Source organism: Bufo bufo, chromosome 5 (assembly GCF_905171765.1).
Source record: "Bufo bufo chromosome 5, aBufBuf1.1, whole genome shotgun sequence".
NCBI classification, from domain to species: Eukaryota; Metazoa; Chordata; class Amphibia; order Anura; family Bufonidae; genus Bufo; species Bufo bufo.
Window position 1 is genome coordinate 159979312 of NC_053393.1, and position 26422 is coordinate 160005733.

General features: G+C 44.3%; 1 protein-coding gene across 1 annotated transcript in view; it reads left to right on the plus strand.

Moving 5' to 3' along the window:
* Positions 1-26422, plus strand: part of ABHD3 (abhydrolase domain containing 3, phospholipase) — a 105209-nt gene that overhangs the window by 67990 nt on the left and 10797 nt on the right. Inside the window, exon 6 of the mRNA XM_040432123.1 lies at positions 25096-25269. Coding sequence (XP_040288057.1) covers positions 25096-25269 — 174 coding nt within the window. The remainder of the gene's footprint in view (positions 1-25095; positions 25270-26422) is intronic.

Sequence of the window (26422 nt, forward strand, 5' to 3'; positions counted from 1 at the left end):
ACTATGTGGAAATAAGCATTGGGTCACCTACACATTGTACCTGTAGGAGCTTTTCTGACATCCCATTCTAAATCCATAAGTAAAAGCAAACACAAAGCAATAGCACCCTGCAAATATAGAATATAAGAGCCAATGCTGCATTCACTCTATACAATATATTTTCATCAAAATCATATGTGCCCACCCACTATGGCAAGGTGACCTCTTTTTGATGGGAACCTACTCCATAGGATACCTCTCCTTGCACCAACTGCACCTGAAATGAATTCAGGGAGAGCAAGCTTCAGCTACAGGTGGAACTCGAAAAATTTGAATATTGTGCAAAGTTAATTTATTTCAGTAATGCAACTTAAAAGGTGAAACCAATATATGAGATAGACTCATTACATGCAAAGCGAGATATTCCAAGCCTTTATTTGGTATAATTTGGATGATTATGGCTTACAGCTTATGAAACCCCAAAGCCACAATCTAAGAAAATGTAGAATATTACATGAAATCAATAATAAAAATGATGTTAAAGAGGACCTTTCATCTGGCAAAACATTGTGAACTAAGTGTCATGATCTGCACAGCGGCGCCCAGGGATCTCACTGCACTTACTATTATCCCTGGGCGCCGCTCCGTTCTCCTGCTATGCCCTCCGGTATGTTCGGTCACTTGGTTATAGTAGGCGGAGACTTAGGGGACTTGGTTATAGTAGGAGGAGACTGCCCTTGTTCTCCTGGGCGTCTCCTTATCCCAGGCTGTAGCGCTGGCCAATCGCAGTGCAGAGCTCACAGTCTTGGAGGTTTTTTCTCCCAGGCTGTGAGCTCTGCGCTGCGATTGGGCAGCGCTACAGCCTAGGAGAAGGAGACGCCCAGGAAAACAAGGGCAGTCTCCTCAAACTATAACCAAGTTACCGAACATACCGGAGGGCATAACGGGAGAACGGAGCGGCGCCCAGGGATAATAGTAAGTGCAGTGAGATCCCTGGGCGCTGCTTTATATGTCATGACACTTAGTTCACAATGTTTTGCCCGATGAAAGTTCCTCTTTAAATAGAAAAATGTAGGACCTCTGAAAAGAATAATCATGCATATGTACTCAGTACTTGGTTTTTGCATCAATTACTGCCTCAATGCGGCGTGGCATGGATGCTATCAGCCTATGCCACTGCTGAGGCGTTATGCAAGACCAGGATGCTTCAATAGTAGCCTTCAGCTTTTCTGCATTGTTCGGTCTTATGTCTCTCATCTTTCTCTTGGCAATGCCCCATAGATTCTCTATGGGGTTAAGGTCAGGCGAGTTTGCTGGCCAATCGAGCACAGTAATCCCATGGTCAGTGAACCAGGTTTTGGTACTTTTGGCAGTGTGGGCAGGTGCCAAGTCCTGCTGGAAAATAAAAGTCACCATCTCCATAAAGCTTGTCTGCGGAAGGAAGCATGACGTGCTTTAAAATCTCCTGGTAGACGGCTGCATAGACTCTGGACTTAATAAAGCACAGTGGACTAACACCAGCAGATGACAAGGCTCCCCAAAACAACACAGACTGAGGTAACTTCACACTGGACTTCAAGCATCTTGCATTGTGTGCCTCTCCATTCTTCCTCCAGACTCTGGTTCCTTGGTTTCCAAATGAGATGCAAAAGTTGCTCTCATCAGAAAAGAGGGCTTCGGACCACTGAGCAACAGACAAGTTCTTTTTTTCTTTAGTCCAGGTAAGACGCTTCTGACGTTGTTTGTTGTTCAGGAGAGGCTTGACAAGAGGAATACGACAGTTGAAGCCCATGTCCAGGATCCATCTGTGTGTAGTGGCTCTTGATGCACTAACTCCAGCCTCAGTCCACTCCTTGTGAAAGTTCCTAACACTTTTGAATGGCCTTTTCCTCTCCAGGCTGTGGTCATCCCTGCTGCTTGTGCACCTTTTTCTTCCACACTTGTCCCTTCCACATAACTTTCTATTAATGTGGTTTGATACAGCACTTTGGGAACATCCAACTTCTTTAGCAATTACCTTTTGAGGCTTTCCCTCCTTATGGAGGGTGTCAATGATGGTTTTCTGCGCAACTGTCAGGTCAGCAGTCTTTCCCATGATTGTGATTCCTACTGAACCAGACTGAGAGACAATTTAAAGGCTCAGGAACCCTTTGCAGGTGTTACGGATTAATTAGCTGACTAGAGTCTGACACTTTGAGCCTAGAATATTGAACCTTTTCACAATATTCAAATTTTCTGAGATTGGGAATTTGGGGTTTTAATAAACTGTAATTTAAATTATAACAAATAAAGGCTTGAAATATCTTGCTTTGTATGTAATGAGTCTATCTCATATACAGTCATGGCCATAAATGTTGGCACCCCTGAAATTTTTCAAGAAAATAAGGTATTTCTCACAGAAAAGTATTGCAGTAACACATGTTTTGCTATACATATGTATATTTCCTTTGTGTGTATTGGAACAAAACCAAAAAAGGGAGGGAAAAGAGCGAATTGGACATAATGTCACACCAAACTCCAAAAATGGGCTGGACACAATTATTGGCACCTTTCAAAATTGTGGATAAATAAGATTGTTTCAAGCATGTGATGCTCCTTTAAACTCACCTGGGGCAAGTTACAGGTGTGGGCAATATAAAAATCACACATGAAAGCAGATAAAAAGGAGAGAAGTTCACTTAGTCTTTGCATTGTTTGTCTGTGGGCGCCACACTAAGCATGGACAACAGAAAGAGGGGAGGAGAACTGTCTGACGACTTGAGAGCCAAAATTGTGGAAAAATATCAACAATCTCAAGGTTACAAGTCCATCTCCAGAGATCTAGATTTGCCTTTGTCCACAGTGCGCAAGATTATCAAGAAGTTTGCAACCCATGGCACTGTAGCTAATCTCCCTGGGCGTGGATGGAAGAGAAAAATTGATGAAAGGTGTCAACGCAGGATAGTCCGGATGGTGGATAAGCAGCCTCAAACAAGTTCCAAAGATATTCAAGCTGTCCTGCAGGCTCAGGGAGCATCAGTGTCAGCGCAAACTATCCGTCGACATTTAAATGAAATGAAACGCTATGGCAGGAGACCCAGGAGGACTCCACTGCTGACATAGAGACATAAAAAAGCAAGACTACATTTTGCAAAAATGAACTTGAGCAAGCCAAAATCCTTCTGCGAAAACGTATTGTGGACAGATGAGACCAAGATAGAGCTTTTTGGTAAAGCACATCATTCTACTGTTTACCGAAAAACGGAATGAGGCATACAAAGAAAAGAACACAGTACCTACAGTGAAATATGGTGGAGGTTCATTGAAGTTTTAGGGTTGTTTTGCTGCCTCTGGCACTGGGTGCCTTGAATATGTGCAAGGCATCATGAAATCTGAGGATTACCAACGGATTTTGGGTCGCACTGTAGAGCCCAGTGTCAGAAAGCTGGGTTTGCGTCCGAGATCTTGGGTCTTCCAGCAGGACAATGACCCCAAACATATGTCAAAAAGGACCCAGAAATGGATGGCAACAAAGCACTGGAGAGTTCTGAAGTGGCCAGCAATGAGTCCAGATCTAAATCCCATTGAACACCTGTGGAGAGATCTTAAAATTGCTGTTGGGAAAAGGCGCCCTTCCAATAAGAGAGACCTGGAGCAGTTTGCTAAGGAAGAGTGGTCCAAAATTCCGGGTGAGAGGTGTCCGAAGCTTATTGATGGTTATAGGAAGCGACTGATTTCAGTTATTTTTTCCAAAGGGTGTGCAACCAAATATTAAAGGGGTATTCTCATCTTAATGATCACTGTTAAATCTGTTAATGATTTGACAGTGATCATTTTTCTAAATGCATGTTATTACCCAATTCCCACCCTTTTTTAGAAAATAAGTCCCCTCTTACCTGATGTTGTCTTTGGTCTCCCGTGATTACGTCCACCTCTCCTGTCGAACCCCGCCAGGCCGCGCTTGCGCATAAGACTGAAGATTCTCCCGGCCGGGCCGCGCAATGTCCTGAGCGCGCACGCCGCCGCGCATGCGCCATGATGACTTCTTCCTGGCCAGTATAGTACAGAGCCGCAAACGCGCACGCCGGCTCTGTACTATACAGGCCAGGAATAAGTCACCATGGTGCATGCGCGGCGGCGTGCGCGTTCAGGACATTGCGCTGCCCGGTCAGGAGAAAATCTTCAGTCTTCTGCGCAAGCGCGGCCCGGCCAGAAGTGAACGTCGCGCTCAAGGAAGGTAAGTATGAAAAGGGAAGATGAGAATACCCCTTTAAGTTAAGGGTGCCAATAATTTTGTCCAGCCCATTTTTGGAGTTGTTCCAATACACACAAAGGGAATAAACATGTGCATAGCAAAACATGTGTTACTGCAATACTTTTCTGTGAGAAATACTTCATTTTCTTGAAAAATTTCCGGGGTGCCAACATTTACGGCCATGACTGTATTAGTTTCACCTTTTAAGTTGCATTACTGAAATAAATAAACTTTTGCACAATATTCAAATTTTTGGAGTTTCACCTGTATATACCGCACAGATAAAAACCGCCTGTGGGAAAGATGGGTTTGTTTAGAGTGCACAACTAAAAATGAAGGCAGCCGCAACTCGAAAAGCATACTACAAAGACAAAAGACCAAGTTAGTCAGCACATCCTCTAAAATGAAATAAATGTGTAGGTGCCCATCTCCATAGCTGAAAATGCAAACAATTCAAAATCCATAGGCAGTAAAGGGATTCTGTCACCTCGTATAACACAAATTCAGATTTTAAACCAGTCATGCTCCACAGCTTACCTTGAATCGGCTGAGTACGGCAGTCCTGAGGAGGTTAAAGAGGTTGTTCTCTGATGTTGACCAATCCTCAGGATAGATCATTAATATCAGATCAGCAGGGGTCTAACTCAAGGCACCCTCGCTGATCAGCTGTTCTCTTCACTTTTTACCTGCTCGCCATTAACAGTGCAATGGCACAATTACAATGCTCCAGCTAACTGGCGGTGGATGCTGGGAGTCGGACCCCTGCTGATCTGATAGGTCATCAATATAAGAAAGCTGGACAACCCCTATAAAAAAAATTCGGGATGAATGGCAAAAATTCCTATGGAGTAAAGTCTAACATCTTGCAGAAACCCACTCCATATTAAAGGGATTCTGTTACCTCGTATAACACTAATTCAGATTTTAAACCAGTCATGCTCCACAGCTTACCTTGAATCGGCTGTGCTGTTCTATATTGTAATCCGTCCAGTAGTTTTGCAGAAAAACGACTTTTATAAAACCCTGAAGGTGCCCAGAGGGGCGTTATGTTCCCCTTTGTGTGCCCAGTAACGCCCCTCTTACAGTGCCCAAAACGCCTTCCTCCAGAATCCCTAACCGCCCACAGCGTCTCATCCCTCTCCTCCCCCTCCCTGACGGCCGAGCGAAGTCTCGCGCGAGCATCGGACGTCACTGGGCTCGGCGCATGCCCAGTGACGACGATGAAGCTACTGCCCTCAGTCTCCAGCAAATCGCAGCCCTCAGTGGGTACTGCATCTGCGCGAGACTTCGCTCGGCCGTCAGGGAGGGGGAGGAGAGGGATGAGACGATGTGGGCGGTTAGGGATTCTGGAGGAAGGCGTTTTGGGCACTGTAAGAGGGGCGTTACTGGGCACACAAAGGGGAACATAACGCCCCTCTGGGCACCTTCAGGGTTTTATAAAAGTCGTTTTTCTGCAAAACTGCTGGACGGATTACAATATAGAACAGCACAGCCGATTCAAGGTAAGCTGTGGAGCATGACTGGTTTAAAATCTGAATTAGTGTTATACGAGGTAACAGAATCCCTTTAATATGGAGTGGGTTTCTGCAAGATGTTAGACTTTACTCCATAGGAATTTTTGCCATTCATCCCGAATTTTTTTTATAGGGGTTGTCCAGCTTTCTTATATTGATGACCTATCAGATCAGCAGGGGTCCGACTCCCAGCATCCACCGCCAGTTAGCTGGAGCATTGTAATTGTGCCATTGCACTGTTAACGGCGAGCAGGTAAAAAGTGAAGAGAACAGCTGATCAGCGAGGGTGCCTTGAGTTAGACCCCTGCTGATCTGATATTAATGATCTATCCTGAGGATTGGTCAACATCAGAGAACAACCTCTTTAACCTCCTCAGGACTGCCGTACTCAGGATTGCGTCCTGGCGGCGGCGGCCCTGTTATTCCTCCTGGACGCGCCAGTGCGTCCTCTCGCGAGACGCGAGATTTCGGGCAGAGCCGGCCCGTGCATGTGCAGTGTGGGCCGGGAATCGTTACATCAGAAGTTCGTCACCAGCCTGCCAGCCAATGATCATCGCTGGCAGGTTGGTGACTTTTAAAAAATCGAATCACAAGCCATCTAACACCTTATATTTATAAATATAAGGTGTTAAATAGCTTCTGTGCTCCTCTGCTGGTCCTTTTTTGTCGGTTGGTCCCAGCAGAGGAGCAGACATCACTGTGAGTACACACCAAACACTACACTTAGCCCCAGATCACCCCCCATCACCCCAATTAACCTCTTGATCACCCCTGTCAATCACTAATTAAAGGGAAAAAAGTGATCAGTGTAAACTGTCACTTTTTTTTCCCACTAGTATTGACGGTTAGGTTTTAGGTTAGTTTAGGCCCCTTTGTTAGGTAGTTAGCGTCGGTTAGCGCCCAGCCCACCGCACCGCAGTCATTGATTCGCTGATTAGCGTATCGCTAATTGGCATTGATACTTTTATAGTTTCTGTAAGTGATCAGAACTGATCACAGTCAGATCTGTAATAGTATTAGTGTCACCTTAGCTCGCCCTCCACCCAAAACACAGTGTTTGCCCGATCAGGCTTGATCGGTCGCCCACACGTGTGTTCACCCACGCCCGCCCCGCCGCAGTGACAAGATTTTTTATTTTTTTTTATCACTGCAGAATCACTTCACAAGCGCTGCGGCGATAAAAAAAATCTGTTTTGATATTTTTTATCAATCGCGGCGGCCTCCGGTACTTCGCTAGCCTCCCATTTGTAAGACAGGCTTGCTTTTTTTCTTGGGTAGTCTCAGGGAATACCCCTAAATTTAGTTGACCAAATGGCAAGGAAGAGGTATTCTTCTGAAGAGGCCTACAGGCTTCTGACCCAGTCGGATGAGGAATGGGAACCCTCATCTGACAAATCCAGCGGGTCAGAATACGAACCTGTAGAAAGCAGTGGCAGTCTGACCCAAAGTTCGGACGATAAGGTTGAGGTCCCTGATGCCACCAGGCGTACCCGGCCCCGTGTTGCTAGACCACAGGTTGCGCAGGATCCGCTTCAAGGGTAGCAGAGTGGGGCTGGCGCTGTCGGATTACGTGGTGAGGCATACACCAGCAGCGCAGCCCATCCTGGACCTAGTACCAGCACTGCCGTAGAACATGGTGAAGTGGCGAGCACCAGAAGGGCAGTTGAAGTGGCGAGCACAGACAGGCCCCTAGAGTCCCTGAGGTGCTGGCAAACCCTGATTGGCAGCCCCCAACTTCAGCCGCATCGGTAGTTCCCCCTTTCACCGCCCAGTCTGGAGTTCGGGTTGAGACAGCTCAGATCGGCACTGGGGTTTTTTGAGCTGTTCTTGACTGCGGAGTTCTTGGACTTAGTCGTGGCAGAAATAAATCGGTATGCCACTCAATTTATAGCCGCCAACCCGGGAAGCTTTTATACCCAGTCTTTCCGGTGGAAACCCGTCCAAGTTTCCGAATTTAAAACTTTTCTGGGCCTTCTCCTCAACATGGGCCTGACAAAAAAGCATGAATTGCTGTCATATTAGTCCACGAACCCAATTCATCACATGCCCATGTTCTCTGCTGCCATGTCCAGGACACGATTTGAGACCATCCTGCGTTTCCTGCACTTTAGTGACAACAGCACCTCTCGTCCCAGAGGCCACCCAGCTTTTGACCGGCTCCACAAAATTCGGCCCCTCATAGACCACTTTAACACCAAATTTGCAGATTTGTATACCCCTGAGCAAAACATCTGCATAGACGAGTCCCTTATACATTTTACCGGGCGCCTTGGCTTCAAACAATACATCCCAAGCAACCCCGGTATGGGGTCAAATTGTATAAGCTCTGTGAAAGGGCCACAGGCTATACGCACAAATTTCGAGTCTATGAGGGTAAAGATCAGACCCTGGAGCCGGTCGGTTGCCCTGACTACCTGGGGAGCAGTGGGAAGACAGTCTGGGACTTGGTGTCACCCTTATTTGGCAAGGGGTACCATCTTTATGTGGACAATTTTTACACAAGTGTGCCCCTCTTCAGGCATTTGTTTTTAGAACAGATTGACTGCTGTGGCACCGTGCGACCTAGTCGCCGGGGCTTCCCCCAACGGCTCGTTACCACCCGTCTTGCAACGGGGGAGAGGGCTGCCTTGTGTAACGAAGGACTGCTCGCGGTGAAATGGAGAGACAAGCGTGACGTTTACATGCTCTCCTCCATTCACGCAGACACGACAATCGAAATTGAACGAACAACTGGAGTCATTGAAAAGCCCCTCTGTGTCCACAACTATAATTTGCTCATGGGAGGGGTGGACTTAAATGACCAGATGTTGGCTCCTTATTTACTTTCCCGCAGGACCAGACACTGGTATAAGAAGGTGTCTGTATATTTAATTCAATTGGCGATGTACAATAGTTTTGTTCTCTACAGTAAGGCTGGGAGAACAAGATCCTTCCTCAAATTTTAGGAAGAGATCATCGAGAACCCTTCTGTATCCAGGAGGTTCCGTGGCCCCAACCACCAGTGTAGTGAGCCATCTACACGAGCGACATTTCCCCAGTGTCGTTGCTGGTACCTCAAACCAACCACCACCCCGAAAAAAATGTCGTGTCTGAAGCAGGAGTGGAATAAGGCGTGACACCTGCTATTTCTGTCCTGACTGCCCTGACCACCCTGCCCTATGCTTAGGGGAGTGTTTCCGGAAGTACCACACACAGGTACACTTAGCATAGGGATTGCGTTACACAGGACAGGCACACAGGGCTCTCAGGGCCCTTTCACTCACAGCTGCTGCAAACCTCTCCTTTCACCTGGGACAAAGTGCATAATGTACTTCGTCACATCTCTGGGCGATTTGCGCTTTGCACATTGTCCCATGGGGAAGGAGAGGTTTGTCCTATAAAAGGTAAAAAAAAAAAAATCACAGGTAAGCAAAAAAGTTAATGTTCCAAAAGTTCAAAAAAGTTAATGTTCTGTTTCAAATGTTATATAAAGTTAATGTTAATAAATTTATTGCGTTGCAGCCTGTTTTTTTTTTTTTTTTTTGTTTTTTTACCTTCTAGGTGGACCAACCGATGAACCAGCTGCAGCACTGATGTGCATTCTGACAGAAGCATTGCGCTGCTGTCAGATTACACAAAAGTCGGTGTATGCGGCGCTGCAAGACGAGATTTCTCCTCTGCAGTAAAAAAGATACGTTTGCCGAGGCTTATGAGCTGAGGGGCGGTGTTCATATGCTTTGGCAAACACTTTGTATATAAAAAAAAAATAATATCCCGGCAATGATTTATTCATCCACATCGATTGATGTGAATGGAGAAATCGGGATTTCCAGGGCATACGGGCTGAGTGGGTTTGGATGTTGGGCGGAGCTCCTATGTCCTGGCAGACGCCTTTCCCCTGCTTTTTTTTTTTTGGCAGAGATTTTTTCATCCACATTGATCGATGCGAATGAAGAAATCTGTGCCGTTCATTTTTTCTTTCAGCCCAGAGGCTGAACGAAAAAAAAAAATCTCATTACCCGTATGCTCAATATAAGGAGAATAGCAGAAACTCCTAATGCTGGCCATACATGTAATGATTGCGGAGACCCTCAAATGCCAGGGCAGTACAAACATCCCACAAATGACCCCATTTTGGAAAGAAGACACCCCAAGGTATTCGCTGAGGGCCATATTGAATCCATGAAAGATTGAACTTTTTGTCCCAAGTTAGCGGAAAGGGAGACTTTGTGAGAAAAAAAAATAAAAATCTATTTCCGCTAACTTGTGCCAAAAAAAAAAATCTTCTATGAACTCGCCATGCCCCTCACGGAATACCTTGGGGTGTCATCTTTCCAAAATGGGGTCACATGTGGGGTATTTATACTGCCCTGGCATTTTAGGGGACCTCAAGCGTGAGAAGAAGTCTGGAATCCAAATGTCTAAAAATGCCCTCCTAAAAGGAATTTGGGCCCCTTTGCGCACCTAGGCTGCAAAAAAGTGTCACACATGTGGTATCGCCGTACTCAGGAGAAGTAGGGCAATGTGTTTTGGGGTGTCTTTTTACATATACCCATATACCCATGCTGGTATATCTCTGTCAAATGACAACTTTGTATAAAAAAATGGGAAAAGTTGTCTTTTAGAGAGATATTTCTCTCACCCAGCATGGGTATATGTAAAAAGACACCCCAAAACACATTGCCCTACTTCTCCTGAGTATGGCGATACCACATGTGTGACACTTTTTTGCAGCATAGGTGGGCAAAGGGGCCTAAATTCTAAAGAGCACCTTTAGGATTTCACAGGGCATTTTTTACACATTTGGATTTCAAACTACTTCTCACACATTAGGGCCCCTAAAATGCCAGGGCAGTATAAATACCCCACAAGTAACCCCATTTTGGAAAGAAGACACCCCAAGGTATTTCGTGATGGGCATAGTGAGTTCATGGAAGTTTTTATTTTTTTTGTCACAAGTTAGTGGAATATGAGACTTTGTAAGAAAAAAAAATAATCATAATTTTCCGCTAACTTGTGACAAAAAATAAAAACTTCTATGAACTCACTATGCCTATCAGCGAATACCTTAGGTTGTCTGCTTTCCAAATTGGGGTCATTTGTGGGGTGTTTCTACTGTCTGGCCATTGTAGAACCTCAGGAAACATGACAGGTGCTCAGAAAGTCAGAGCTGCTTTAAAATGCGGAAATTCACATTTTTGTACCATAGTTTGTAAACGCTATAACTTTTGCACAAACCAATAAATATACACTTATTGCATTTTTTTTATCAAAGACATGTAGAACAATAAATTTAGAGAAGAATTTATATAGAAATGTAGTTTTATTTGAAAAACTTTACAACTGAAAGTGAAAAATGACATTTTTTTGCAAAAATGTTGGTTAATTTGGATTAATAACAAAAAATGTTAAAATGTCATCAGCAATGAAATACCACAAAATGAAAGCTCTATTAGTGAGAAGAAAAGGAGGTAACATTCATTTGGGTGGTAAGTTGTATGACCGAGCAATAAACCGTGAAAGTAGTGTAGTTCAGAATTGTAAAAAGTGGTCTGGTCATTAAGGGTGTTTAAGCTAGGGGAGCTGAGGTGGTTAAGAGTTCCGACTTTGATGGCATGGAATGTAATGTCCGTTCTAGTTCATCCTTAACGTATTCGAAGGGGTTGAAGTCAGAGCTCTCAAGTTCTTCCACACCAAACTATTATATCTGATATGGCAGGTAACAGACGTGCGGCACAGAGGGGAGGGAAGCAGAGTACCCTTTCACTAGGGAGAGGGAGGAGTGGTGACCCCTAGCTAACCTGGCACCTGACTGCCCTGACGTCCCTAGACGGGCTGCTAACCCATACTCCGATCACGTGCCTCATCCCTGGCTTACCCTGAAATAAGCCCTAGGTAGTGAATAGGGCGGTGGGAGCACTAGTCCTCACCACTGACACCTAGGGTAACAACAGGGAAAGGACAAACAACACAACCACTACAAACAATCCCAGAAGGGAGACAACAACAGGAGTGAACCGGAGAAGGTCTATATCTGGCAACAAGGGAAGCAGAAGGGGAGAATATATAGTAGCTGGGAGTGGCTGACAGAGAACAGCTGAAAGATAAAACTACAGATTCCTAAATGGGACAAAAAAGATCGCAAACCTAAGCAGGAAAACCTGGACAGGAATCCATTCCCACCACTAGGTCATGGAGCGATCTCTTGAAACCGAGTGAGCAGCCACCCGCTGCGGCCTTCTGACCCCATGCACAACAAGGTCAGCGATAGTTTGTGACACCTTTGTAACACAAACTCACCCAACTATACCTTGGATCTTGCTTTCACTGGGGCGCAGTCATGCTGGAACAGGAAAGGTTCTCCTGGGATTTACCAAACCCAGACTTTTCCCTCAGACTGCCAGATTGAGAAATGGCATTCCTCACGCCTCAAAACACATTTCCACTGGTCCAGAGTCCACTTTAAAACACTCTATTCAACACATGGTATTGTGCCTGATGTTATAAAGATTTCATCCCACTGATGTCCATGAAAACCCATGCCATGAAACTCCAGGCACACACTTTTTGTGCTGATGTTAATGTCAGAGATTTGGAACTCTGCAGTTATTGAGTCAGCACAGAGTTGGCGACTTTTATGCACTATGGGGGAGATTTATCATCTCCCATGTGCTAAAAAATCTCAAACTATGTGTTTGCAAGTTTGCGGTGACTTTAAAAAAAAAAAAATTTGAATCTCTCGGATTTTATGCTGCCCTCTACACTTTACCTAAAGGAGGCATGGCCATCCACCCTGACAAATTTATCTTCATGTACGCCAGTTTTCTGGCGCAAATTAAGCCAGAAATCTACTGCAGCTCCGAGCTGTCATAGATTTCTGTTTAGGAGCATGGACTTCTGGAGAATACGCCTAATTTATGAAGAGGCCTCATCATGAATTAGGCGCATCCTCTGGCGGTGCAGGGGATATCAAGACTGGTGCAGAAAGGCTCGATCTTGATAAATCTCCCCCTATGTGCCTAATCACTTAGCGACCCTGCTATGTAACTTTACGTAGTTTGCCAATTTGTGGCGGAGTTGTGCCAGAATACATATAATAAGAATGCTGCAAATAATATTTGTGGATGTAGCTGTGTAATTAAAACCATAAAATGTGAAATCCGTGCACCAGGAACATCCCTTGGCTGGACAGTGGGTGAATATACTACCCCAGACTATTAGCTGGTCCTGGCAGAAACGGCTAACAATAGTATAACATGTATGGAGCCTTAAGACTCCTAGACACCACTGATGGCGTCTTCCTTAAAAAGAAAATGATAAGGCATTCCATCTGACCACTACTTTTCTTTCAAAATCACAGAAATATCGGGGCAAATATGGGGGAACTGCTCAAACCCCAAACACTGTAGCGTGTTTTTCATTGGGGGAGCAGTCCCACCGCATGTGGACTGCAGCAAACGACTATCCCCAGCAAAAAAATGCATACAATGGAGGATGTCGGCGTGGTCCACATGCACCACAAAGGCATCCTTACACAAACCGAAGCATTGTGCGGATGAAAATATAATCATATAAATCACAGAAAAAATGCACCAAACGGATATGGTTTGAAGGTGATGATCACCTTCAGACCTTGTTCACACCATAGTTAGCGTAGTGGTAGGACCCCTTGCCATGCTGAGTGACCGTGACGTGGTGCATGATGGGCTCCAATATTTTCCTGACAGGAATATATTGGCAAAAGTCTCAGCTTTTAATATCTGCATTTATGACTAGCCAGTATAGTCAGTGGCATATCCGTTTGGTGCATTTTTTCTGTGATTTATACTACTTTTCTTTCACCCTAACATCTGCCTTAGGAGCAGAGATGGGAAGGTGCCTATACATATTAGATAGTCAGCTGGTAATAGAGAGGGGGAGAAAGGTCCCTGCCAATAGAGTTTGTGTTGTTACGCCACAGTTTATGTAAGGAAATACTATGGTCACCATCTGGAACTACAGCCAGTAAACTCAGCAACTGCTACCAGTATTCCTTAACCACTCCAGTTAGTAGGAACTAAAGATACCCCCTAGGCTCTTCACCAGAGCCCTCACCAAGGCTGATTGAACTTGGCTGCTAGGTACCCAGGTTTCTTCTGCGTAGTAAGGTATCAGAAAACAGATGCAAGCTCGGTAGTAGCAGGCCTACCAGAATGACCAGGGAGGGTACAAAAGAGTAGTCAGCAAGTAGGTTCAAAACCAGGAGAGACAGATACAGCCAAACAGCAGAAGAGTTTGACTTAAATCCTCTGCCTATCACTACAGGGATGCATATAGGCTAATGGCAACGTTTCCGCATCCTTTAAGCTGGGAAGGGGTATGCGGCAGGGCTGCCCTCTGTCCCCCCTCCTTTTCGCAATTGCTCTAGAACCTTTGGCAGCATGGATTAGAGGGTGTGTGGACATAGAGTGGTGTAGGTAAAAATAGCCCTATATGCTGATAATATGTTGTTATTCTTGGCAAATGCGTCTGACTCGCACATACCATGGATATTATACATACCTTTGGTAATTACTCTGGATTACAAATCAACTGGGGAAAGTCAGTCCTGATGCCAATGGATCCCTGGCCGCAACATGAAGGGGATAGAGTAGGGGAATAGCAGTGCGTTGCCACTTTTCAATATCTAGGGAACAAGATCTCTATAAAACCTAAAGATTACATCCCTCTAAACATACTCCCTCTGCTAGACGGCGATAGCGAAGTTCCTCTATCAATCTAGAAAACTTCTAGCATCCTTCTAGCTGGTGGCCGGTTATACCTTCTTTAAAAAATATCAATTTATTATAAAACCAATATATTCAACATTCATGTAGTGAAATAAAAACAAATTCATAAAATAAAACCAATTCATATAGCTTGTGCGCACTTTTTGTGTTTGCGTGTACTCATACACTGCGATAATGGTAATCACAGTCCCTCTTTTCCTGTTGCGGACCTTTACGCAAAACAGGAATAGTATGGCAATGTTATGTAGGAGATAAGTACGTGTTTAGCACTGTATATTTATGCAGTAATAGCTTTATATTACTGAGGAAGAAACCAATTGTGAGTTTCGAAACGCGTTTGATGAATTAATATATAGCGGAGGAGAAAAGAACCATAAGTACAAGAAAATCAATTACGAAATGAAGTCAGAGTCCCAGTCTCCCTAGACCGAATGCGCAAGGAGCAAAGATACGAGCAAAGACACAAGCAGCAGCGCATAGCGAGGATCGCAGAGGAGAGACAAACAGCGGGATAGCAGCCACGTATGTATCATACGGTTACCCAATACATCGATTAAATACACCAGGAAAAGGGTAAGCAACAAACTAACCCAAGTGTGTACTATATGTTAGATTTGATGGACAACAGTAACAAAGGGTAACATAAAAACATTGATACAAAAGGCATAAAATAAAGGACCAATATGGCGCAGGATTAAAGCGCTAAACATATCCACCTGCTGATTATACGCATATTGCAATATAAGGGACCAGGAACAACAGCCTATTACTGCATAAATATACAGTGCAAGACACGCACTTATCTCCTACTTAACACCGCCATACTATTCCTGTTTTGTGTGAGCTCCGCAACAGGAAAAGAGGGACTGTGATTACCATTATCGCAGTGTATGAATACACGCAAACACAAAAAGTGCACACAAGCTATATGAATTGGTTTTATTTTATGAATTTGTTTTTATTTCACTACATGAATGTTGAATATATTGGTTTTATAATAAATTTATATTTTTTAAAGAAGGTAGAACCGGCCATCTGTTTTAATATTTTATAATTACAGCTGAGTGTTTTCAGCTGGGCCGTGTTATATTTCGGTGAGCAATCCAAACGCATTTATTATTATCCTTCTAGCTGGATCCGGTTGCTCCAGCCATATAGCGCTCAAGAAAAGAATGTTCATCTGCAACAGCTGTGTGCATGAGGTCTTAGCATTAGGGCCCTGAAGATTCCGGGGACACCTCTAACCCATTGCTTTTGCAGTCCATCCCCACTCTCTATAGCTGCCCCCTTTAATACTGCCATTCTGTGGCTTCCACCAATACTGTGATTGCTTCTGGCAAAATGTGCCCCCATTAGTTTTCTTTTAAACTGCTTAGATTGTTAACAAAAATAATAATAAAAGCATTGATACCTTTCTGATCCACCGCTACTCTCCTACCAGTCATTGGCCACAGTGGTCACATGTCTAAGTGGAGATGGACTAAGTACAGAGATTAACGAGGAGACAGAATCCGCAAAAGAATAGGGGCAGGGAGCAGGAAGGTATCACTACTTTTATTTTAATCAGTTTTAAAAAATTCATTTTTCATGGCTGGACATCCTCCTAATACATAGTTCAGATGAGATCCCAGAATTAATACTTACCCTTAGACCCCAAAATTAACACAGCTCCCCAAACTAGACTCTAAAATTAAAGGGGTTGTCCCGTCTTGGAGCCAACAAACCTTGAGGCCCTATCCTGTGCTCCTGAACATACAAACACCATTCACCAGCCTGCTGTCCCACTGCTGCTCTGTTTGGTCACAACTGTTAGGTACCATTCAAGCCACTGAGTCCACTGATGCTTGTGATTGGCCACAGTGGTCATGGGACTAAGACACTTGCTGGTCCAACAGGGTCCAGAAGCAGCCAGGAATGGAGCAGAGCTGGGACCACAGCCAGGTGAGTGGAGATTTTAGGTTCAGGGGCAGATTAGGACCCTAGGGGCTTTTCGCTCAAAGGCACGAGAGCCCCTTTAATACAGACCTCCAGACAGACCCAAAAATGAATGCAGACCCATAGACCCCAAAAATTATAGAGACCTCCAGACCAGATCCCACAATTAATGCAGACCCCAGATCAGCCCTGAAATTCATACAGACCCCAGATTAGACCCAACATCAGCCCCCAAATTCATTCAGATCCCAGACCAGCCCCCAGGTCTCCAAATTTATACACACCCAGATCAGAGCCCAAATTCATACAGACCCCATATTTATAGACCCCAGATCAGAGCCCAAATTTATACAGTATCACTGAAAGCAACCACCTAAAACGTAACTTTTATTATAGATTCTTTAACATTAAAACAAGTCCCAAAAGGACTAATATATACGAAATGCAGCTACAGAAGGAGCTATGATAACCTGGACAGTCAGCCAGTGAGTAGGGAATTATCAATGGGACAACACGTCTATATACCAACTGTCTGTCCCTGTTTAACCCTACAGAGTTATACTCAGCCCAGAGATACACCTGGATGGTAGGGGTACTCTGTCCGCGTACTTTGGCTAACCTGTCCTTACAAGGTCCTAACTTAAATCTAATACACGATACATGATTGAAGATCCCATTAATTTGATACACAGTACTTGGTTCACAGGCCCAACGCGTTTCCCCTTATGGTAATTAAGGTTCGTCAGGGGACAATTGGTATCAAACACTAATAGTTAAATATCAAATCAAGTATATCAAAATACACAAGGGGGAAAAAGGAAAAAAGGAGAAAAGCTGGAGCACCCCAAAACGGCACTGGTCTGTGAGAGAGTATGATAAACTACGCAATATATGTCAACAATACAGATATAAATCATATGCAGTGCCGACCTCAATAGTTACTTCAATAATAACCACTAGTATAGTACTTATCTGATAAGTCCAGTCGACATTGCTCACTCACAGACCGATGGTGCACAGTTGGAGGGGCTCCAGGGGGCAAACAGATACAGCTCCAATTAGTCCATGCAACACACTCACTTTTTAAATGCCTGGATAGGGGCAGACACAACCTACATTGGCCAATCCTGATCCGCCCATGTTTATCATGTGATGAGGAGTTAAACCTGCTATTGGCTAGGTACTACTCCGCCCATGTTTATCATGTGATGAGGAGTTAAACCTGCTATTGGCTAGGTACTACTCCCCATGCCAACAGATAGCATTTGACCTAATAGTGCTTATAATCATAATGCGCTGAAAGCTAATCCACCATACAATCACCCATGATAGCGTCAGCATGCCTCTGTGCTGCTGTGTTATTCATGCAATCGCGGCTCCCTCGATATTGCGATCACATGACTTGTTCACGTGATCCTTAACAATATGGCCGTGCGTCTCACCTATGAAGCTAGTGGAGCGCACGTTCGATGTCCTTGTCACGTGACGTACTCACGTGATGCAGGAAAATGGCCGCGCGCTCCACCGATATGCACAGTGGAATGCAGTGTGCAGTAGCCTTGCGCTTAATCGGTATGTGTAGCCAGACAGATCGTAAGGGAGTACGCCCCTCCATTGCTACCATCCCATATACGTCCCACACTCATACTTCAGACTCTCCCAAAGAGGAGGGAGAGGGGGGCGTATAATGGTACTTATGTTTTATGACCACACATTAAGAGGATAGCATGGGAGTGTCTTTTTTCGAATAATAAAATGTAGGGATCGACAGATATTGATTTTTTAGGGCCGATACCGATAATTTGTGAACTTTTAGGCCGATAGCCGATAATTTATACCGATATTCTGTGTATTTTTATTTTTGAGAAAAAAAAAAATTTCATACACAAATCTGCTGAAAATTAATATGTTTATTGTTAACGTGTATTTTTTATTTTTTTTGTAAATCTTTTTCATTTATACTTAATATTTTTGTGGGTTTTTTTTACTAACTTTTAGCCCCCTTAGGGACTAGAACCCTGTCCTATTCACCCTGATAGATCTCTATCAGGGTGAATAGGAGCTCACACTGTCCCTGCTGCTCTGTGCTCTGTGCACACAGCAGCAGGGAGCTGAACATGGCAGCCAGGGCTTCAATAGCGTCCTGGCTGCCATGGTAACCGATCGGAGCCCCAGGATTACACAGCTGGGGCTCCGATCGGAGGAGCAGGGGAGAGGGGACCCTGTGGCCACTGCCACCAATGATTAATACTGGGTGGGGGGCGCACTGCGCCACCAATGTTTTTACTATTGGGATGGGGGTGGGGGGCGCACTGTGCCACCAATGATTAATACTGGGGGGCTTGGGGGGGGGCGCACTGCGCCACCAATGAAGATAAGTCTCTCAATCATTCATATACAGGAGGCGGGAGCTGGCTGCAGAATCACATAGCCGGCTCCCGACCTCTATGAGCGGTAGCTGCGATCCGCGGCACCTAAGGGGTTAACTACCGCGGACCGCAGCTACAGCTCATAGAGGTCGGGAGCCGGCTATATGATTCTGCAGCCAGCTCCCGCCTCCTGTATATGAATTAATGAAAGACTTATCTTCATTGGTGGAGCGGTGGCCACAGCCCCTCCCCTCCTCTTATCTTCTCTCCTCTCATTGGCGGCAGCAGCAGCACATGGGGAGAGAGACACGGCTTCCTTCTCCCCTGTGCTGCGGAGCGAACACAGAGAGCGCTGAGAGCAACGCGTTCTGTGTTCCCAGTACGTTATCGGTATATCGGCAAAATAGATGCCGATAACGGTCAAAATCCTCAATATCGGCCGATAATATCGGTAAAACTGATAATCGGTCGATCCCTAATAAAATTAGTGAGTGTGCCGTAAACCAACACCTGTTCTTGCCAACACATAGATACATTAGATATATAGATAGACTCTCAGATATAGAGCTGTCTCTTAAATAGTGACATGACACTTCTTGTGTCGATAGCATTTTCTATCAGTTATAGGAGGTGAAGCGTATTGAATAAGCAAGGGGCTAACCATATTTGAAGTAGGTGAAATTATAATAGTTACAAATTCAAGGTTAAATAAAGCATGAGAATGTAAGTTTCTCATTAACCCCCCTTGGTGACTGAGAGCGGAATCTGTAGATCCATTCGGTCTCTTTTTGAAGGATTCTCCGGTCCCAGTCACCCTTTCTGGGGGAGGGTCTCACTAACTCCAGGACTGAGAATTTCAGGGACTTCAGATCCCCACTATGTTGTTCCCACATGTGATTCGCTATAGGGGTATCTTTCTTTTTCTTGATGTCGTTAGTGTGTTCAAGAATACGTCGACGGAATTCCCTGAAAGTCTTTCCCACGTAATCCTTAGGGCACGTACATTGACAGAGATACACTACCCCCTTACTCCTACAGTTAACGAAGTCTCTGATGTCGTATCTCTTGTTTGTGACTGAGCAGATGTTGGACTTGGTGCTTTTCAGATAGCAACAGGCCAAACATGTCCCGCAGTAAAACGTGCCTATCGGTTTTCTATCTAGCCACGTCCCCTCAGAGGCTGGTCGTGAGAAATGGCTATGTACCAACCGGTCACGTAGACATCTACCTCGTCTAAAGGAGATACTTAGACGGGGAGGGAGTACATCAGCCACGCCTGAATCCATTAGGAGAATGGGCCAGTATTTGTCAATGATGGCCCTAACTTCCTGATTTTTCACATCAAAGGTGGAGATAATCCTAATGATTTCCTCCCCTTTTGCATTGGACTCTCTAGGTACTAGGAGGGAATTACGTTCGCATAATTCTGCATTTTGGAAAGCCCCTCTTAGGACCTGCTGTGGATAGCCTCTCTTCCTAAAACAGTACTGGAGTTTTTTAGACTCATGATGGAAGCTTTCTGTATCTAAGCAATTCCTCCTCATCCTTAAGTATTGACCCCCGGGGATACCCCTTTTTAAATTCGTAGGGTGATGACTGCCTCAATGAAGTAAACTGTTCGTCTCTCTCTCTTTGGTGATCCTGACATCCAGAAATGTTAGTGTATCTGGATGAAACTCAAAGGTAAAAGATAAGCCCAACTCATTTATATTAAGTGCCTTAACAAATTCCTCAGCGTCACCGTTCCATATCACAAAGACATTGTCAATATAGCGTGTCCAGAAGACAATCTTGTCATCCCACCAGGTTTGTACATCAGGACCACAATCAGGTCATCCCACCAGCCCAGGAGGAGATTAGCGTATGTAGGGGCACAAGGGCTCCTCATCGCGGTCCTCCTGAGCTGGTGGAAGAACCGCGAATCGAACTGAATTTTTTTTTGGTAAGGACAAATTTGAGGAGGGTCACTACAAAGTCATTATGGAACCTATAACATACCGCCCTCGTTTTAAGAAACTCGGCTGCTGCCATCAGTCCTTTACAGACCCCAGATAAGACCACAAATTTACACAAACACCAGATCATGCAGACCCCTGTCGCCCCTATAACCCCAACCTCACCCCAGACAAAAAAAACAAACAATTCTCTCCCCTCTGGGTGTCACTGCTACCACTGTCAATCTGCACTCTCTTGTTGCAGCACTGTGCCCTGATGTTGCACAGTGTCAGGTCATAGTTAGCGACTACACACACTACATCCTAAAGCTGTACACTGTTTGGGCACACTGTAGTGCAGGGGACCGGAGAACAGAACCAGGGAACGATGAGAAATGCTAGCACTAGGAGTAACATGTTCACTGCTTCCTGTAGTAATTAGCACAATGGAAGTGCTCATTAGTAAATTACCGGTAGCGAAGCAGTGCCCTATGCACGCGCCGGCTTTTTCCTACACATCCTGCATGCAGGATCTGTGAAAAGCTGGGTAACCACACCTATGTGTCACCCATTATATGTGTAGAATACTCAAACAAGTCAGATATTTCCAGGTTTAGGTGGCAGTGTTTTTCGTGTGTTCTTCCAAGTCTTTGTAATTGATGTCACCGCACAACAGTGGTTTTGCTACTGAGAGAAAAACATGTGATTTATACTAAAATGAGCTCTCTGATTCTAAATATGAACTCGGAATTTACCTGACACGTCTAGATTTTAACCGCTTATGGACCCTGGTATTTTCCATTTTTGCGTTTTTTACTCAACCCCCTTCCCCTTCCCATAGTCCTAACTTTTTTTTATTTTTCCATTCACATAGCCTTATGAGGTCTTATTTTTTGCGGGACAAGTTGTACTTTCTAATGGCACCATTTACGGTTGCATACCATGTAGTAGGAAGCGGAAAAGAAATTGAAAATGGGGTAGAATTGGGAAAAAACTGATTCTGATAAAGGTTTTTATTTTTATTTTTTTACACTGTGCACTATGCAGTAAAATGTACCTGTTATCTTCATTCTCCATCTCAGTACGGTTACAACGATACCACACTTGTATAATTTTTCTTGCGTTTTAATACTGACGTTTTAATACTGCGTTTTTTATAACCATATTCTGACCCCTATAACTTTTTTGTAGTTATGTGTACGGGGCTGTGTGCGACTTTTTGATCACTTTTTATAAAAGAAATTATTGGGTAGTTGAAGTGACAAAAAATGGCAAATTGGCTGTTTTAATTTTTTTTCCCCGTTACGCCTTTTGCTTTATGCCATTATTATTGTTATATTTTAATAGTAAGGGCATTTTCGCACGCGGCGATGCCCATGGTGTTTATTTTTTTTATTAAGTATTTTTATTTTAAGGAAAGTGTGGCGATTTAAACTTTTAGGTTTTTTTATTATTTTTTTTATATTTGCAAAAACTTTTTTTTACTTTAAGTCACCTTGGGTGACAATAACTGGTAATCATTAGATTGCCTATTGTGTTCATTGTTGTCTATATAGAAACCATTGAACACTTCATTTGCACTATACCAATACAATGCTGCCACCTAGTGGCCTGTATTGTTATAGTCATCTAATAGGCACCGAAGCCTGCTTGAGGCTTCAGCCTGTTAGATCAATGTAACAGGTTCCCCCGATCTCAGCCGTGGAACGCTGTTAACGGAGCAGAAGTGCGCGACTTCCGCTGCCGGACTGCGCAGATGCCGTGGTCACATTTGACCACGGCATCTGAAAGGAAGAATGTATGCTATCAGCCTTATGGCTAATCGCATATATGTGCTGCGGGTCTCTGCTATTTAAAATAGCAGAAACCCCGCGGCTATGGCGCCCACTGCACGTGCGAGTGGGTGCCATGTTTGGGGATAGATATGCACCTGTGACTATGAATATGAATGTGCTAGTCTAAACTTTCTTGTAGTATATATTGAGGGTAGCGGCCTCTTTTAGACTGAGCAACACCCATCTGCCTGGGCGTTCTGAGCAGAGTATAAATGTAGCTGGTTCCTACACTGCCCTTTATATTGTAGGCTTAGGTAAGTCCAAGAGAGGCGGTATAATAGTGTTAGTTACCCATCTGCGGAAGCCACCTTGACGCCTGGTAGATGGGCCCGACACACGTTTGATCAAAAATGTGCGCAAAGAGCGTCTATTTTTCCATTTATAGTAGGTATAATACCACTTTAATTTAGAATGATCCCCCATTTTTTTATCAATCATGTTTGCTTGATCGATATGCACCTGTGACTATGAATATGAATATGAATGTGCTAGTCTAAATTTTCTTGTAGTATGTTTGGGGACCGGACTTCCGCCATACATGTACGGTGGAGGTCCTTAACCCCTTGGCTACCGGAGGTTTTTTCGTTTTTGCGTTTTTATTTTTCTACCCTATTTTCCGTGAGCCATAACTTTTTTATATTTCCGGTCACATAGCTGTATGGAGGCTTATTTTTTGTGGGACAAGTTGTACTTTCTAATGCCACCATTAATTATGGCATAAAATGTAGTGGGAAGCAGGAAAAAAATTCCAAATGGGGTGGAATTGGAAAAAAAACGCAATCCCTCCACCGTTTTACGGGTTTTGTTCCCACGGCGTTTCGTTTACGGCAAAACTGAACCATGCCCTTCATTCTCCGGGACAGTACGATTACAACGATAACCCATATGTATAGGTTTTTCATGTCTAAATAGTGTAAAAATAAATGTAAACTTTGATCACCATATTCTGATCCCCATTACTTTTTTATACTTACGTCTACTGAGCTGTTTAGGGGCTAATTTTTTGCGGAACAATCTGTACTTTTTATTGACACCATTTTGGAGTGTGCGTGACTTTTTGATCACATTTTATTAAATTTTTTGGGGTAAGAGAAGCAATAAAAAAAATGGCAAATCGGCCGTATTGGATTTTTGTTTTCTATTTTAATAGTATAGGCGTTTTCGGTTGCGGTGATACCCATGATGTTTATATTTATTGGTATTTAGGTATTCATTTTTTAATTATAGGGAAAGGGGGTTCAAACTTTTATATTTTTTTATTTTTTATATTTTTTTCAGTTCAAAATTATTAAATGGTTTCCAAGTGCTTGATTCATTTAGGCATACTTGTGCATAGCCTGATTCACTGAATAGGAATGGACGGTTTAAAATGAAAATACCAAAACTTTATTCGTCTTTTAGATTAAAAATGATACCCCCTAATCAATATGTTATAAAGGCTAGAGTAGGTGGGCAGCATGTGAGTGTGAGCATAAATGGTTGCCTTCTACTTGTATTGTACACATAAAGTCAGCTGTGCAGGCAATGTACACTGAGCCAGTTCACATCCACACCCAAACAGTGCCACCATTCAAATTAATGACTATGTCCAAAGTGGGGTTTATGTATTGTACTGTCCTAGCTGTGTCACCACCTTATTATTAGTGCAGGGTCCTTGTCAATGTTGAATAGCGATCAGTTTGTACCTAAATCAGCCAAGACCCTACCTCCGCTAGACTACAATCTGGCTACATAAACTAAAGCCCTGCTCGACGCGTTTCTAATGACCCTGTAAAGGGTCTTTCATCAGGAGCAACAGGGGCATGAGCACAGAAGTATCGCCTGTAAAGCAGAGAGAGCTAGCGTTTAGGCTGCACGTGGGCAGAGCGGCAGCATCGGCACTGGTATGGCCGTGCGCGCGCACTCGTACCTGCTAATTAAATAGAGGCGAAAGATTATTGGACGGGAGGTTTGGCTTGAGCAACTAATCACTGAGAGAGGGGTGTGGCGCTAAAGCGTGTGCCGCTCCAAGTCTCGGTGACCTGCTTAATAATATGCTGTAAGGCGTCCCGACCTGGTAGCAGGTAAAGGGGGGGACATTTAGGCGGCCCTAATATAATAGGTGGAGAAGAAGGGAACAGCTTGAGACGTGTAGGTTAGAAGAACAGTATATGACGGTAGGCTAACAATAAGGACCTATAGTTTATATCATAAAGCACCTCAATGGTATCATCTTCTTATCATAACAATAGCGAAGGTTGACATCTTATGAGATGGATGCCAAACATTATTGTCAGGGAACTAGGAGGGTTCTCTTGAGGGCTTAACGGAGTCTAATGTACCATAATGGTACACCAGGTAGCAAAATTTTGTGACGTGTTACAACAATTCTGACTTCGGATTTGTAATCCGCACACTCGATTTAGTATAGGACAAATGTTTTTTGCCCATTAGCAGACGAAAAGTTTTTTTTTGTTGCGTAGTGTGTTGAGAACTAATGACAATTGCTAAATCTAATATTATTTCTAACTTCATTATGAGTAATCCGCCCTTTCACATTTATTTCTAGAATGCTGCTACTTAACTACCTAGGAAAAACTGGGCGTCAGACCCCGCTGCTGGGTGCGACTGTGTTCTCTGCTGGTTGGGAAGTATTTGAATCTGCAACTCTCCTAGAAAGACCTCTTAATTGGATACTCTTTAATTACTATCTAACAACATGTCTTCAAGCATCAATTACGAGGTAAGCCTCAACTACTTTAATTAGCAGTGATGTTCTCTTTCCTAGTTAGGGTTCCTGTATGTCACGTGGCCTGCCATGGGATTGTTATGCAAGTTACCTCTACAGTAGTTGCCAGATTGCATTCTGAAACAATGACAAGTACAGGTGCAGCCTGACAGTTAGGGTCCATTCACACATCTGCAAATGGGTCTGCATCCGTTCCACAATATCGGGAACGGGTGTGGACCCATTAATTCTCTATAGGGCCGGAAGAGATGCGGAGAGCACGCTGTGCAATTGCGGACAAGAATAGGCAGTTCTATGGGGGGAGCCGGCCGGGTGTATTGCGGATCCGCAATACACTACGGACGTGTGAATGGACCCTTAGAGGCAATCTGCGTGCAGCCCCATGGCTGGGGTGCACCATGTATGAGCTCCCTAAGACCACTGTTCACTTCTGATCGTCTTTTACAGCATTCATGTACGTGTAATCTACATACAAAAGTTGAGTTCTGCAACTTTGTACATACATTAGTAGTGTACATACTATGGTCCAGGGTTGTTGTAATGCAAGGCACCAACGAAACAGACCAGTGAGGATGAAGTCAAAGTAGTTTATTAACAAAATGAACAAAGTCCAGGTAAACTTCACTGGGCAAATATCAGGCAAACAAAAAACGAAGGAAAGCCAGGAGTAGTCCCGATCCATGCATAAGTCTCTGTGCAACTTGCCAGGTTAACGGATGCGTCGCGGAAAGTCCCGGGTCCTGGGTCCCACTGGAACGGACGGAGTCCCAGTAATCTTCAGTCAGTAGCTAGCAGTACTGACCTGCACCTGGATAAGGAAGGATAACGGTGGGCACTGACCGACCTTTTATGTGCCTGCTAACAAATCCCAGGGCGCCAAGTGTCCACTCCCCATAGGTCATGATCCTGCCCTACACCTGTGTACAAGGCTTTGGTCGGTCATTAGTCAATTAGACCAATGCTGGCCCCCTAATCTGCTTTGAACTTGCGGCCAGGTGCTATTCCCTTCGCTGGTCGGTGAAGCGCATAAGAAGCGCATACGTGCAACCGCGTATCCCCTTGCGAACCCGTCTTCGAACATACACGCAGATGCATGACAGGCTCTGCGAGAGTGTGCGAGCACGTCAACATGGACACCGGAATGGAA